The sequence below is a fragment of the Palaemon carinicauda genome, chromosome 41 (genome assembly GCF_036898095.1).
Source record: "Palaemon carinicauda isolate YSFRI2023 chromosome 41, ASM3689809v2, whole genome shotgun sequence".
Lineage (NCBI taxonomy): Eukaryota > Metazoa > Arthropoda > Malacostraca > Decapoda > Palaemonidae > Palaemon > Palaemon carinicauda.
In genome coordinates, this window is record NC_090765.1 from 29,264,880 (window position 1) to 29,281,066 (window position 16,187).

At 33.3% G+C, this 16,187-nt stretch overlaps 2 protein-coding genes across 7 annotated transcripts in view; one reads left to right on the forward strand and one right to left on the reverse strand.

Annotated features, from left to right (window-relative positions):
- LOC137632488 (F-box/WD repeat-containing protein 2-like) overlaps positions 1-16,187 on the forward strand; it is a 477,230-nt gene that overhangs the window by 41,136 nt on the left and 419,907 nt on the right. The gene's annotated exons all lie outside the window — the stretch shown is intronic.
- LOC137632487 (protein trapped in endoderm-1-like) overlaps positions 490-16,187 on the reverse strand; it is a 66,023-nt gene continuing 50,325 nt past the window's right edge. The window contains exons 3-10 of one of the 3 annotated variants that reach the window (XM_068364442.1): positions 14,534-14,789; positions 10,991-11,111; positions 9,771-9,929; positions 8,382-8,464; positions 7,108-7,234; positions 5,120-5,266; positions 4,386-4,561; positions 2,172-2,308 (exon numbers count right to left, since the gene is read on the reverse strand). In XM_068364442.1, the coding sequence (XP_068220543.1) occupies positions 2,305-2,308; positions 4,386-4,561; positions 5,120-5,266; positions 7,108-7,234; positions 8,382-8,464; positions 9,771-9,929; positions 10,991-11,111; positions 14,534-14,789 (1,073 nt within the window). In that variant the 3' untranslated portion in view covers positions 2,172-2,304. Of the gene's footprint in view, positions 2,309-4,385; positions 4,562-5,119; positions 5,267-7,107; positions 7,235-8,381; positions 8,465-9,770; positions 9,930-10,990; positions 11,112-14,533; positions 14,790-16,187 lie in introns of all 3 variants that reach the window. The other 2 variants (XM_068364440.1, XM_068364439.1) reach the window with 2 other exon arrangements.

Here is a 16,187-nt window from a genome sequence, read left to right on the forward strand (position 1 = left end):
CTACACCATGATGACAGAAACTGGAAGGACAGAGCTACTGTAACTATGAGCTTCTTACCAGTTCCTGCTAAAATGTTCCATTCCTTTACTAAGAGCACGTATTTATTGAAGGGACGTAAATTGGATCTTTTATTTTACGGATAAACATCAATTAAACCAAGCATCTAGAGATGAAGCATTATGAACATGGGGGGGGGGTTTCATAGAAATAGTGAAAATTTTCTTATCAACTCTAATCGCATTGTCATAAAACAGTATTTTATAAAAATTGAATTTTATCAAAAAATATACACGAGTCTAGGTTTTAGATTATCGAGTGTCAAGTTTAAAACATAGACATAAATATTGCAAGATTTTACCCAACAATGCTCCAAGTTGATAAACTTTTTTTCTACACTTGTGAATACAATTAGATTCACAAAATATAACCAATTAAAAGGCAAACAGAATTCTCATTACGCTAGGAAAGGAAAAGTTTGTGAATAATTTCTACTGACTTGAATATATAAGTTATTTACAATTTTTTTCATGCATAAAATGTAGTTTTCATTTGAAAACTAAGGTATGCCATAAAACATTTTCCCTTTTGTAATAAACAAGGGGTTAAAGATGAATTATATCCTGGCTTTCCTTACAGAAAAACTATATTCCTTTACTTTAACCAACCTTAGACATTACCAAGCAACTACAGGAACATGAGTTCCATAGTGCATTCACTAAATTCACCTTTGAACTCTTGGTATATTTAAAAGTTGAAAAACAGCTCTTTCTAAGGCAAATGACCTTACATGCTTTGAAATGGATTAACCTGCCCAACATCGTTTATATCAAACTTGTAAGCTTCTAAAGTTTACAATAAAAAAACCGAGAATTAGAATGGAACAGACATATCACATCATTACACAGTAATAATTACTCGGTTTTGTCAGCTCTTAAACATGATATAAGAGGCATGGATACAAATTGGAAAGATGTGGAAAGGCAGCTTGTATAATTTTATTACATTACGTATTATCATTCAGTGAATAAGTATACTATAATATAATCAATTCTATATACAGAATGTATTCATTTCCCAAGTTATCAGCACTATCATGAATTTTCCTCACTTTTCTGTGAGATCTTGAATTAAGATGAAATAATTCGATTATAGAGCTGGGGAAGCTACTTATGATAGGAATGTAAATCCTGCATTTTCACTTTAAAAGATAATTACTGTGTATCATGATCATGGGTAACAGGAGACCAGCAAAAGTTAAGGTTATGCTATTAGGAATATATGTGGAAGACTTGGAGATGCAAGAAGTGGGTAATGGAAATAAGAATAGATCACATATCAGAAAGGATATCTTTAAAAAACCTGGCATATTGAGTTGAGACCACTGAGGAAAAATTCTATGGTTCAGTTGCGATAGAGTATTTATCAGTAAACTCAAGTTTGTTAAGCATGACAGGATATGCAACTAATTAATAGTTAAAATTCATTTAAAAGTGAATACAAGTTTGTTATTCATCACATCTAAGAACATGCAGGGGACCATGTACAGATGATATTTTCAAAGGAGATACACTATTTTCAAGAGAGAATTGTAAGAAAGGTACACTTTTCAGTCAGAACACCACTAGAATTAATATTTTTTTCCTAAAATGCCGCTCTTCAGTTTATATTTCTATATTCGGTACCTTTTCTTTCTGTGGTATCATTTATCACTAAGACATTCATATGATTGAAGGAACAAATAATCGTAAAATGTGTACTCTTTACACTAAAGTAAAATATCACTATAGCACCTGTTTAAAGGCACTAGAATTATCATGGAGTCAGGTTTCTTCAACCAAAAGTTTTCAACTTTTCAAGCAGTAACCATGAATTACTGTGCTTTTCATGTGTTTCCTTCAACTAACACAGAAATCAGAACTGGAAACTGGTTTGAGAAAAGTTTCTTGTTGCCACCTGCAAATGCAAATAAGTGTCCTGATACTCAAAATACAGTGCTTATATTTACAGAGAATCAGGAATGAACTCTCTTAAAGGAATGTTTTATCAAGATTCTCTTGATTAGAATATTACTAGGACCTCATCATCCCAGTTCCTTCAAAGTGATGTACCCACAGACTCGGGTGATGTCTCTAATGATGGCTTCTTAATTGCGACACCCACTACTGGGGACTGGGGCATTCGGATACTAGATTTTGATTCTTTCCTTGTAGCAAATCTCACAGTGCTGTTGGGAGTGGCAGCTCTGGTCTGACGTTGGCTGTCATAGCTCGTGCGTTCCTCTCGCCACTTGAATTTTCTTGTGGTCAACTGAAAAGCAGAAGAATTTTAATTTTTTTTTTTCATAAGTTACTACATTATTTTAGAATATTATCTAAATATTTTTGAATGAGTTTATACCAATATAACCATAATTCTGTTTGGTGAGGATATTGGCTACTTACACTGTGATAAAAAAAATTTACAAAATTCTAAAGCAGGTACCTTACAACAATTTTTAGTTTCGAGACTAGATCTACAGTTTTCATTTAAGACGACAACATAACTACATAAAATTAACAGTATGGATGCAATCATGCAAACTGATACACATGTAACATGCACACACAAAACCAGACTTAGGACAATTGTCACAATAAGTAAGAAATAGCTAATATATGAATAGTAATCCATAAAACAATAAGATAATTTGGTATGTTAGTATAGTACTAGGATAGTAAATTACAATATAGACTATTCTTAAGGTGAGAAATAAGGGAAAAATATTCTATTGATAAAAATAAGTTAAGCATCAAGTTGAGTAAGGTAAACATTTTAAATTAAAAAGAAAATTGTTTTATGGATAGTGAATTCCAAAAGTAAAATACTTCATTAAATTATTTTTCATATTCACTCTTAATGCAGTATCAAATTTAGGATTATTTTTCATATTCACTCTTAATGCAGTATCAAATTTAGAATTATTTTTCATATTCACTCTTAATGCAGTATCAAATTTAGAATTATTTTTCATATTCACTCTTAATGCAGTATCAAATTTAGAATTATTTTTCATATTCACTCTTAATGCAGTATCAAATTTAGAATTATTTTTCATATTCACCCTTAATGCAGTATCAAATTTAGAATTATTTTTCATATTCACTCTTAATGCAGTATCAAATTTAGAATTATTTTTCATATTCACTCTTAATGCAGTATCAAATTTATTAAAATCAGATCATTACAGCCTCTGACTACTGTTGTTCATTTCTTCACTAATCATAGTAAAAAATTGCAGGAAGGAAAGTCTACCTACAGTAAGCCTTGCCATATATACTGCGGACCATATGCCATATTTTATTTTCGATGTTCCTGCTTAGCTGTCTATTCTTTACAACCTTGTTTTGTTTCAATTCTTCCACTAATTGTGAAAAAACTTCATCAGAAATGTGGTTCAGTGGCCTGATTAAACACTCTTTTAGAAACAGTGCAGAAGTAGGAATAGAATATCAAAACCAAAGAGAAATTATTTGTAATAGTGTTTTGAAGAATCCATACACCTTATCTATGGAAGAACATATTTCTAATGAAATAGGGTTCCAGTAAGAAGGTACCACTTACTGTGTACCTTGAAGAACACATTGTAAAAGGCTTAAAAGGTACTTAAGGTTCTTTTTAAAGAATGCATAATTTTGATCAATGTAAAAGTATATTTTCAATGAAATATGGTTCCGGTAATAGTGTACCACCTACTGTCTACCTTCAACAAGACACTATAAAACGTACTGAAGGTTCTTTGTAGGGTTCCTTTGAACCCAGATAAATTGTAACAACCTTTTACCTTCCATTACATTTCTTTGTTTTCATCTATAGTTGTTCAGCTGCCACTGCTTCACCTTACTTTTATGGACAAATGACTATTAGTTGTCTTATTTAGATACTTTATAGTACTGTGATAGAGAATCCTTTTTACAGTAACAAGGTGAATAGCAAAAGTGACAAGACAAGTATATTAACAAGTCTGGATGGTAACTAAATACCAATAAAATAATTCTTTCTCTTTGTCAGGAAATTAGCATTTCATTACTTGAACTTTATGTACAGTTGTGGTATGCATTAGAATTGTCACTTTTCAATGATTATGAGGCAGAGTTTGAATTAAATTGTGACAATAAAGTGAATGAGAATGAAATTTCTATTAAAAGTCAAGCTAATAAGTGCTGTGAAAACGAAATAGTTTTACATAAAAGGTATTAAGTGAAATTATCATAGCAGTCATATAGTTATGATAGACAGACAACCCAATGGGTAAACGTGATTAATAGACCCATTTTTACATACACATTGGAGACAACATGCAACCTGCATGCTTTGCTTTAAATAACCAACTAGAAAACTATCTCACACAAAAGTCGAAGCCAAAACCCCTTGAGGAGTCTGGGGTTTCTGTGGCTGAGGAGGTAATGTTGTTGGAATGTACGGATGATGCGGAAGATATTTGCTCGAATTACAATTGGCTGCACCAGGGCAACCTGGGGCTACGCACGCAGACATGTGCTCCAAGAGTGCCACTGGTAATCGCTGTACAAGTTCCAATGATTATAGAGAACAAATAATCAGATATTTTGATAAGTTTTTTTTTTTTTTTTTTTTTTTTTTTTTTTTTTTTTTTTTTTTTTTTTTTCAAAAACACACTCTTGTCTCTCAGGGTTACATAAGATTCTAGGTAGGTAGGGCTTTTTTTTTAGAAGTTAATTACAGTACTATTATTTCAAACCAATTTGGTTACAGTTCAGAAAAATAACCTATGTTCTCCAACTTTCATTGTCTTTAAATAACTGAAATAATTGTCAACATATTGTTTTGTAGTCCAGCATTTAATTTTTTTGCAGAAATTTTAGGATGTAATGCAGTTCAACTAAAACCCCAATCTTCTTACATATAATTCCCTATATCAAATGAGAAAAAGTGTGACAGAAACACATATGAAATCATCTGATATTATACAACAAATACAGTTGACACTGAATACTGAAAAAACATAGATTAACCATAATTCTGTACTCTTATTCTATTAGTTGTAGATTAACATGGCATTGTTTGTCTGTAGTCCTGTGAATAATTTCTGGATATCCTTACCTCTTTAAAGTTAGGCCACCATCGAGAGATGTAATTCACATAGGCATCCCGATACTGGTTATTCATGAGGACGTATATGAATACATTAATGCAATATTGAGCCCAGTATAATGGATGTAACAGCAAGAGGAGTGTTGGGTTATGGAACTGTATAAGAGAAAACGAAAAGGATTATTATAAGTTACAACTTAGATGGCATATATTAGGTTTGTGATCTATAAAGTTCTGCATCAATAGATGATATGCAAAGTTTATAGTCACAACAAAGTTATTTCCTGAATAGTTTTTGATAACCTAAATAAACACAAAAACTCAAAGTTAATCCTTAATGTGCATTGTGGAAAACTGAATGAGATAGAGCAAGTATAGCTTTCATCTGTTATGATTTTAAATGAACATAAATAAGTGAAGGCTTTGATGGCTATTTTTCTATCTACAAAATTATAATAAAAAATACTGGCCTGATCACTACTCATGTATTGGAAACTTTTGTGACAACATCACTACATCCATAAGAGAAAACAAACACGAATTACATTAAAAGGCAAAGGAATGTCTATAAAGTCTGAAATTAATGACCAGAAATATGAATATTGTTCATCACTATACTTGTCAGTTTATAATAGGCATTTCATCATGAAAATCAGGAAAAATACTAGGTTGCTTTCCCTTTTCAGGAAATCCTTTTTGGTAATAACACATGGCAAACTACAAACATGCAAAATTGAAATAGCAAACTTCATTCACCTGATTATTCTCGTGACATAACCTCTTATTATTATTATTATTACTATCCAAGCTACAACCCTAATTGGAAAAGCAAGATGTTATAAGCCCAGGGGCTCCAATAGGGAAAAATAGCCCAGTGAGGAAAGGAAATAAGGAAATAAATAACTGAAGACAACAAATTAACAATACATCATTCTAAAAAAAAGTAATGTCAAAAGAGATATGTCCTATATAAACTATTAACAACGTCAACAACAAATATGTCATATATAAACTATAAAAAGACTCATGTCCGGCTGGTCAACAAAAAAGCATTTGCTCCAACTTTGAACTTTTGAAGTTCTACTGATTCAACAACCCGATTAGGAAGATCATTCCACAACTTGGTAACAGCTGGAATAAAACTTTTAGAGTACTGCGTAGTATTGAGTCTTATGATGGAGAAGGCCTGGCTATTAGAATTAACTGCCTGCCTAGTATTACGAACAGGATAGAATTGTCCAGGGAGATCTGAATGTAAAGGATGGCCAGAGTTATGAAAAATCTTATGCAACATGGTAGTGCCACACAATATGCTCGTTATATTATAACTATCATCATTGTTATAGTAAGAAATGCACATTAATGGAATAACATGTCTTGAAAATATGATAAAGATACTATATTAACTATAGGAAGAAATCACTGGAAAATTAAGGGAATGCTTAATCCCTTGCCCATAAGAAGCAGGATCAGAGAAGAATATAATTCTTACTTCATTGCTCTTCATTAAAAATTTACACACAAAGAGATGAATGGAATTATAAAGCAACGTCCAAATGATTTATTATTTTTAAATTTTTTAGTTTTAGATAGCTTACAATTTTAAATCCATTTTTTAGTTTTAGATAGCTTACAATTTTAAATCCATTTTTTAGTTTAAGATAGCTTACAATTTTAAATCCATTTTTTAGTTTTAGATAGCTTACAATTTTAAATCCATTTTTTAGTTCTAGATAGCTTACAATTTTAAATCCATTTTTTAGTTTTAGATAGCTTACAATTTTGAATCCATTTTTTAGTTTTAGATAGCTTACAATTTTAAATCCATAGTAAAGTATCGACTACTAATAAGTACTCTAATGTAGAGTAAATTCTAAACAAACAGGACTTCCTAAAGGGGCACATGTAAAGACCAATATTGCTTTAATACACTAAATAATATTTCATTTTAAATTTAAAGACTTATGATGATATAACAAGGAAAATCAAACACTTACTTTACTGTCGAAATAATGAGCTATGGAAACAGGTGTACAGCATATAATAAACGCAAGAAATATGACACCAATAGTTCTGGCTATACGAATATCACGCTTTCTTAGTCCATCTGCTGGACGGGTTGGCCTGAAAGTAATATGAAAAATTAGAAATCCGTTTGTTTTTTAATGAAACATGATAATATTGTATAAAATGCCAGGAGGTGAATAGATTAAAGAATTTGATTAATTTATGAAATTTTTACTTGGCAAATTATATAAGAACATACTCTGAGAAAGCACCTGTAGTATACAGTACTGGTATTTAGATCCGGAAATGTTTCCAGGAGGCCAAACTACTTAGAAATACATGAAATATAGCAAGGGGGATCTTTGTTTTTTCTGAATAGAAACTCTTTTGATTATGATTCCAAAGGGTTTGAGAAAAGGACCCCTCCTCATATTTGTTTTCATCTTAACATAAGTGGAGGAAATCACTAATCATTGGATTGGAGGGTTTGATGGTTTCTCTTCCTTTCAAATTCTTCCTTTACAGTCTCTCATCTTATATATATGAAATGAACTTTATTATGTTTAATTATCTTTTAATCTTTCCTTACATTAACCTAATATTCTATGGTATAGGTGCTTACCCAGAGAGGACTAACAACATGATATTCAAAGTTTATAATCACAACCAAATTATTTCCAGAATAGTTTTGATATCTTAAACAAACACAAAAACTTGAAGTTAGTCCTTTATGTGCATTGTGGAAAACTGAATGCGATAGAACATAGCTTCATTTGTTATAATTTTAAATGAACACATGCAAGTGAAGACCTTGATGGGTATTCTTCTATTCCTCTACAAAATTAGGATGAAAAAATACTGGCCAGATAACTACCCATGTAATGAAGGCTTTTGTGCCAACATCGCTATATCCATAATGGATAACAAACCCGACTTGCATTAAAAGGCAAAGGAATGACTATAAGGTCTGTAATTAATAAAATCAAAAGTACAGTTCTTGCTCTTATAATCATATCTCTATATCATATGACTAATGTAATTGAAAGAGTATGATTTTATATCTGCATTAATTTTGCATATACTACATTTAAATTACACATTGCAAAGATGGCATTCATCATTTTTTTGTAATATGATAAACAGTAAGTAACCTCTAATGAGAGGTCATACGTTAATCAATCCAAATTACTATTATTAAAAGCTCATTTACAGAGATGGTCAATTAATCCCAAGAATGACTGTACTGTATAGTTCAGTAGCTTACCTGACTTCAGAAGAACTATTGATGGAACCCTTGAGTAATGACTGTGACCTTGCCTGATCTACTTTAGCTGAACTCTGTCTTGCCTGTGGGGAGATAAATGAGATCACTGGAATCATACTAATATACTGCATGAGTTTAAAATCCTAACATATACATAAAAAGAAATGCTTGCCACCAACCTAGAATAAATAGTACAATTTTAAATTGAAGATTACATAAAACCATTTCAACAGAATAGCATACTGAATAGTTATTTGATTATATGCATTTACCCACTCTCCCAAGTGTAAACCCATGGTTGCTAAATATCTTAACATATCTAGCTGAAATAATGCATGGTGCAAATTACTGTATGAGGGTGTAGTTGAGCACAAAAGAACCTAAAAGTATGTTTGCTTGTAGGTTTAAGGCATTGGATGCCACTCATCAAAATATTTTCATGGACAATGTTTCTTGACTTACATGCAGGTTATTTGAAATTGCAGGTATCATTCTTGATCTCAAAGTCATTCTCTGTAACACATTCCACCCGAGGCGGACGGTATGCGTGTCTCAAAGTGTCTTTGAAGTCAAGAATTTTTAAGAAGAATCAGTATATGTATTTCGATATTTTCGGAGAACTGTCTATCGTGGGGAAATTTTGAAATTCGTTTTATTGTCCCAAGTATTAAATAGCCCCTCGTTGAAATTCATCCTAAATAATTTAAGTATACACAATGAACTAATTGAATGATAGTGCCAGAAATTAATACTTAGATGAGGGAAAGGGAATTAAAAGGGTGGTAAGTTTTTTCTCCAATAATTATTATTGGAGAAAAAAATACTGCCCGTTATCCCTTTATCTTATCAAAATATTAATCTCTGGCACTGTCATTCAATTAGTTCAGTCTGCACACTTTAAAAGATTTTTCATAAGTCTGACTATCTTTTTCAATCAGATTTTTAGAGTGCCACACAGCACTTATTCTCACATTTGCTTCTTCTTTCGTGAGTCTCAAAACTACACACTATCTAAAAGTGAATGAAACCAAGATATGGAATGATCTTTCTCATCATGTTAATTCTGTGGAACTTTAGAGGTTAAAGCTGTGTGTTAATGTACTATTTGTTGAGTCTGGTTTCCTTGAGTATCTGTTACTTGTTATTTATCTTATTATTTTGTTACTTCTCTGGTAGAGTTTATTCTTTACTTTTGATTCTTTTCTGGACTGGGCTGTATTCCTTATTCGAATCCTTGTAGCTTTGTTTTTCTAATAATGGTTACACTTTGACTTATAATAATAAAAATAGTAATGCTAATATTTTTAACTGTATCGGGATTACATGTTTATCATTAAACAGCTCCTCTCCTTATTATTTCTTATTTTCTATTAATTCTTCATAGTTTACCTTATAGAAGATGTAAGAATAAGACGCGATGATGACACCACAAGGGAGGAGAAATCCTAAGGCTAAGAACAATTTCCTCGGACCATTTCCGCCGGTTTTCTTTGAGTCTCCGAAGTCACATTCTTTCGTTTTAACGTTATAGGTGAATTCGCCATATATCTGTAAGAAATAAATATCATAAAATGTTGTTTGTTGTTGTCGAAGATTGCCTGGCCATTTTGGCCAGACACGGGCTTTTGCAATCTTGCAGCCCGTAGGTGATTAGGTAGGATATATTGGGATAGGTAGTTGGGTGGGGGATATTCTGCAACTTTTATTTGAGGATATTGGGATAGGTTTTAGGTTGTGATGGGTTGTTTGAGAAGGGAGTAATTGACTGTGGGAAGGGGATGCCTTCCCATGAGCCCACTGGCTCCAGTCTTAGTTAGAGAAAAAAGAATTATAGTAGCAAGTTCCGATAACTAGGTGAGCTCGGGAAGGAGTTGAAAAGTTTATAGTTGGAGAAGTTGATATAAGTGAAGTAAAAAACTTCCTAGTGGTTTAAGCTTAAGTTGTGAGATAGACGGATAGTGTGAGATTTCAGCTGAGTGGGAGAAAGCTGAAAAGAGGGAGTTATAGAAGTTTTAGTAGTAGAGATAGGATGGAATAAAAAATTCAAGTGATTTCGTGAGATTGCTGTAGCTGAATAAAATATTTGCGTCTGAAAATTTAGGTTGTCTGTTACTGATAGTAGAATGCCAAAACGCTCAAAAACTGTTTTAATTATCGCACAGCAGTCTGTATTCTGATTGTTTCCCCAGTAAATGTAATTTTGATTTTTACTAATTGGTTCTTTTCCTCGTTTACTTTAAAAAAAAAAAAAACTCATGAAGCAGAAATTACCCACAAAATGGTTGGTATATTTTTAAGGACCACTAGAACAGATAGAAAATTAAAAGTTGAGAAATTGAGGGCAAAACCTTGCATGCGATATTAAACTCAAAGGACTAATTCATTAGGGATATACAAGGCTGTAGAGTCATTAAGAAACAGACAAGAAACATTACCGAAGTACTACAAGGTGATTTAGATTACTGCCAATTCCATTTACGAGTTATTGGAATTATTTGATAAAAGTCACGATGTTGATTTAAATGTGTAGGTGATCTAAAGAATGAACCGTACGCGAAATAGTTAAAGTCCTTAAACATTACCTGAGTATGAGAATTGAGCCTACTTACCTCTAGTAATGGAATGAGCATCAGTGCTGCTGATACAACCCAGATCATGACGATGGTGGCAATGGTTTTTGGAGTGGTAAAGATCTTGGGGTATACCCTTGGCACAGCTATCAGGAGACATCTACAGATGGAGAAGCAGACAAAAGACAAAAATTATAATTACTTTTTCTCTTTTTGCATTAACTAAAAGCATAGCAAGACAAATAATTAATTATAATTACTTTTCTCTATTTGCATTAACTAAAAGTATAGCAAGACAAATAATTAATTATAATTACTTTTCTCTATTTGCATTAACCAAAAGTATAGCAAGACAAATAACTATTTTATACTGAATTTTTCTTTTGAATTGCAAGTGAAACCGGGAGGTTTAATTATTGACATGAATTATCGAAAAATTTAATTATTAGTGTTGTCACAGTATTCCTCTTATTTTATATAGGCTGACAAAACATTTCTTCATCTCATTTACATTACTAGCCAGATTACATGTTGGTCATAAACATTTTAACAATTGTTTTTTAATGAGCACACATCTCAAGGCAGTTCCCTTCTACAGTAAGTTTGACACCATTTTTACGAATGTGTTTATAAAAATCGAAAAATTTTATATTTCGGCCATGTCTGGCATTTTATCGAATTCTGAGAGTTTCAGTGTTTTCAGTATTCTAACATTTTTAAGAGGCATAGGTTTATCAGATAAAATTTACACTTCTATTTATCACATATTTTTATCTCTAACTTATTTTCCATCGCTTAGAGTTAATATTTAATTTATTTTTTATCGTTCAGATCTATATATTAATATAATAGGTTGACAAGGGCACCAGCCACCCGTTGTGATACTACCGCCAGAGAGTGATGGGGTCCTTTGACTGATCATACAGTAGTACATTGGATCCTTTTCTCTATTTACGGTTCATTTTCCATTTGCCTACACATACACCGAATAGTCTGGCCTATTCTTTAAATATTCTCCTCTGTCCTTATACACCCGACAACACCAAGATTACCAAACAATTCTTTTTTCTTTCAAGGGGTTAACTAGTGCACTGAAGTTGTTCAGTGGCTACTTTCCTCTTGGTAAGGGTAGAAGATACGCTTGAGCTATGGTAAGCAGCTCTTCTAGGAGAAGGACACTCCAAAATCAAACCATTGTTCTCTATAGTCCTGGTTTGTGCCATAGCATCTGTACCATGGTCTTCCACTGTCTCTTGGGTTAGAGTTCTCTTGCTTGAGGGTACACTCGGGCACACTATTATATCTTATTTTTCTTCCTCTTGTTTTGTTAAAGTTTTCATAGTTTATATATGAGATATTTATTTTAATGTTACTGTTCTTGAAATATTTTATTTTTTCCTTGTTTCCTCTCCTCACTGGGCTATTTTCCCTGTTGGAGCTCCTGGGGCTTATAGCGTCCTGCTTTTCCAACTAAGGTTGTAGCTTAGTCTGTGATAATAATAATAATAATAATAATAATAATAATAATAATAATAATAATAATAATAATAATAATAATAATATTCAGCTCTGTAAGTGTTGAGATTTGACTCAGGGGGCTGGTAAACCTCCATTCTTTTGATAATAAATAAGAATGCAATTGTAGGTTTAGCCGATGATTTTAGAATTCTATGATTTAGGATTATTACTGTAATGCATTGACCGCATTAGTAACCTTTATATGCTGGTTACATGAATTAGAAATTAGAAAAATCTGAAGTGTTGATCCTTTGTGCAATCAATAAATGTCAAGATGTTTGCCGTTGTGATTTTCCACTTTATTATTATTATTATTATTATTATTATTATTATTATTATTATTATTATTATTATTATTATTATTATTATTATTATTATTATTATTTATTGCATGGGACTTGATTATAGATTTTCGTTATTAATTTTATATGTTATTTAATTCTCTTTTTTTGCGTTATATATATATAAAAAAGAAATGACTTGGTTTATTTATAAATGACTAGCTTTTGGGTGAATATTTTCATAGTCAATACATGGAGTATTTATACATTTTTTATATCTTTTACAATGAGTTTATCAATTAAAACACCTCTTTGAAACTTGATATATTTTGTATATGATTACACACGCTCTTGCACATATATCAATATATTTGTCAGCGATGAGTAGTCACATTAAAGAGACTTCCGGTATTTTTGGGGTTTAAGGGGTTTTGTTGCTGTAAAAGCGACAATTTATCATCAGTAAGATTTTTTTTTTCTGGGTTATCCATGAGGTTAGTTCTCTCCGTCTTGGGCTCTCTTCTTCTTCTTCTTCTTCTTCTTCTTCTTCTTCTTCTTCTTCTTCTTCTTCTTCTTCTATTAACGTGCTTTTTTCCCATTTGTATGAGGTAAGCACGGTTGCCTTCTTTTTGAAGGACTTTGCTTTGGCTTTGTGTTTGACCGTAGTCCCGATTGGCTTGTCGTGCCTGACATCCCCTAGACCCCGGTAGTGTATGTTGATGTCTTGTACCTGTCACCAGCGTCCTTCCTCCCAGCAGCGAGGAGTCCTGGCACGGTTAGGTCGACAGTGGGCACTCTTTTAGACTTTTTATGCACACTATGAGCTTGTACCTGTCACCAGCGTCCTTCCTCCCAGCAGCGAGGAGTCCTGGCACGGTTAGGTCGACCACTGTTAGACTTTTTATGCAGCCTATGAGCTTGTACCTGTCACCAGCGTCCTTCCTCCCAGCAGCGAGGAGTCCTGGCACGGTTAGGTCGACCACTGTTAGACTTTTTATGCAGCCTATGAGCTTGTACCTGTCACCAGCGTCCTTCCTCCCAGCAGCGAGGAGTCCTGGCACGGTTAGGTCGACCACTGTTAGACTTTTTATGCAGCCTATGAGCTTGTACCTGTCACCAGCGTCCTTCCTCCCAGCAGCGAGGAGTCCTGGCACGGTTAGGTCGACCACTGTTAGACTTTTTATGCAGCCTATGAGCTTGTACCTGTCACCAGCGTCCTTCCTCCCAGCAGCGAGGAGTCTTGGCACGGTTAGGTCGACAGTGGGCACTCTTTTAGACTTTTTATGCAGCCTATGCGTTCGTCAATATCCTATCTCCAAGATTTTCCCGACTTACACGGACCTGTACCTTGCCATACCATTACATGCCGCTTCCTTGCGTGACTGGTCATCTTTGCTCTCTCCCTTTTAATTTTCCAAACTAGTTAAATCTCAGAGATTTCAATATACTCTACTGAACCTGAATGCTACTTGTCTATACTACGGCAATTCAGCTGTGAAATAATAACAAATTTGGTGCCATGTAAATTATAAATAAGTATTATTGGGATATTTTCTTTTTTAACCATTTAGGTAAAAGAATGATGCCCAAGATAAGTTTGGATTTGCAAAAACCTTTATGCCGGAATATTCTGAGAATTAATATTTTAACATTTAACTAGTAGCGATAAAATCCATTTTGCCGCGTATGATTCTCTAAATTCAACAAAATAAAACAAAACCGTTTAGCAGACTTCAGTATAGACAAATTGACTTAGTTGGCTTAAGAAATCTGTTAAAAATACCTGTTAACTGCAATCGCTGCTATGGAGAGTAGCTCCGTCTGGATGATGACGTAACGGAGAAAGACGAACACACTGCATCCTTCGGACGAGAAAAGCTTCTCACCTCTAATATAGAGTGAGAAGAGATGGGCAGCTGACATAGGCAGGATGGTGACGCAGAACAGGCCTTCCACCACCGCCAGGTTCACGACGAACCACGTGGCTGCGTTTCGCAGTCGCGTTGAATAGGGCAAGGCCAAGATTGTGAGTAGATTACCTGAAGGTTTAAGCGGGAATTAGTTGTAGTCACAGATCTCCTGCTCATGGTGGAATTACAAAAAGCATATGCTTTCTATTATGATAACTGGAATAATTCTTTACGCCCACATGAGCCACTGAATTTACCTGTTTTAAGGAATGCACAATTCAAATTCTCAAAGATTGGGAAATTTATATTGTTTCTTTAATAGCTATCGTTAAAAAAGCTCCCCTACATAGTAAAGAGCAAGTCTCTCTCTCTCTCTCTCTCTCTCTCTCTCTCTCTCTCTCTCTCTCTCTCTCTCTCTTTATATATATATATATACACACACACACACATATATATATATATATATATATATATATATATATATATATATATATATATATATATATATATATATATATATATATTGCTTTCCTGTCACGCTAGGCGGCAGCCACTCGGAAAGCACAATATCCCATAAATTTCCCAAACTGCCGTGTGGTATTAATGAAAGGGGGAGGGGATGGGAAGGGTTGATCCGTGTGTCTGCTTATCTAAATATTTAGCCGTTATATTTGACGGCTCGCGTACACTAGTATCTTATATTTAACGGGCCAATAAACGTCCATCGATAACCATAATAAACTACACTAATCCCTTTAATGAAACACATAATCATTATTATTATTACTAGCTAATCTACAACCCTAGTTGGAAAAGCAGGATGATATAAGCCCAGGGACTCCAACAGGGAAAGTAGCCCAGTGAGGAAAGGGAACAGGCAAAAATAAAATATTTTAAGAACAGTAATCAACAGTAAAATAAATATATCATGTATAAACTATAAAAACTTTAACAAAACAAGAGGAAGAGAAACTAGATAGAATAGTGTGCCAGAGTGTACCCTCAAGCAAGAGAACTCTAACCCAAGATAGTGGAAGACCATGGTACAGAGGCTATGACACTACCCAAGATTAAAGAACAATGGTTTGATTTTGGAGTCTCTTCTATCCTTACCAAGAGGAAAGTGCAGTGCAGTAGTTAACCCCATGGGTGAAGAAGAATTGTTTGGTAATCACGGTATTGTCAGGTGTATGAGGATAGAGAAGAATCTGTAAAGAATAGTCCATACTATTCGGTGTATATGTAGGTAAAGGGAAAATCAACCATAACCAGAGACAAGGATCCAATGTAGTACTGTCTGGCCAGTCGATCGATTACCATAATAAACTCCACTAATCCATTAATGAAACACATAATCATTATTATTATTACTAGCTAAGCTACAACCCTAGTTGGAAAAGCAGGATGATATAAGCCCAGGGACTCCAACAGGGAAAGTAGCCCAGTGAGGAAAGGGAACAGGCAAAAATAAAATATTTTAAGAACAGTAATCAACAGTAAAATAAATATATTCTATATAAACTATAA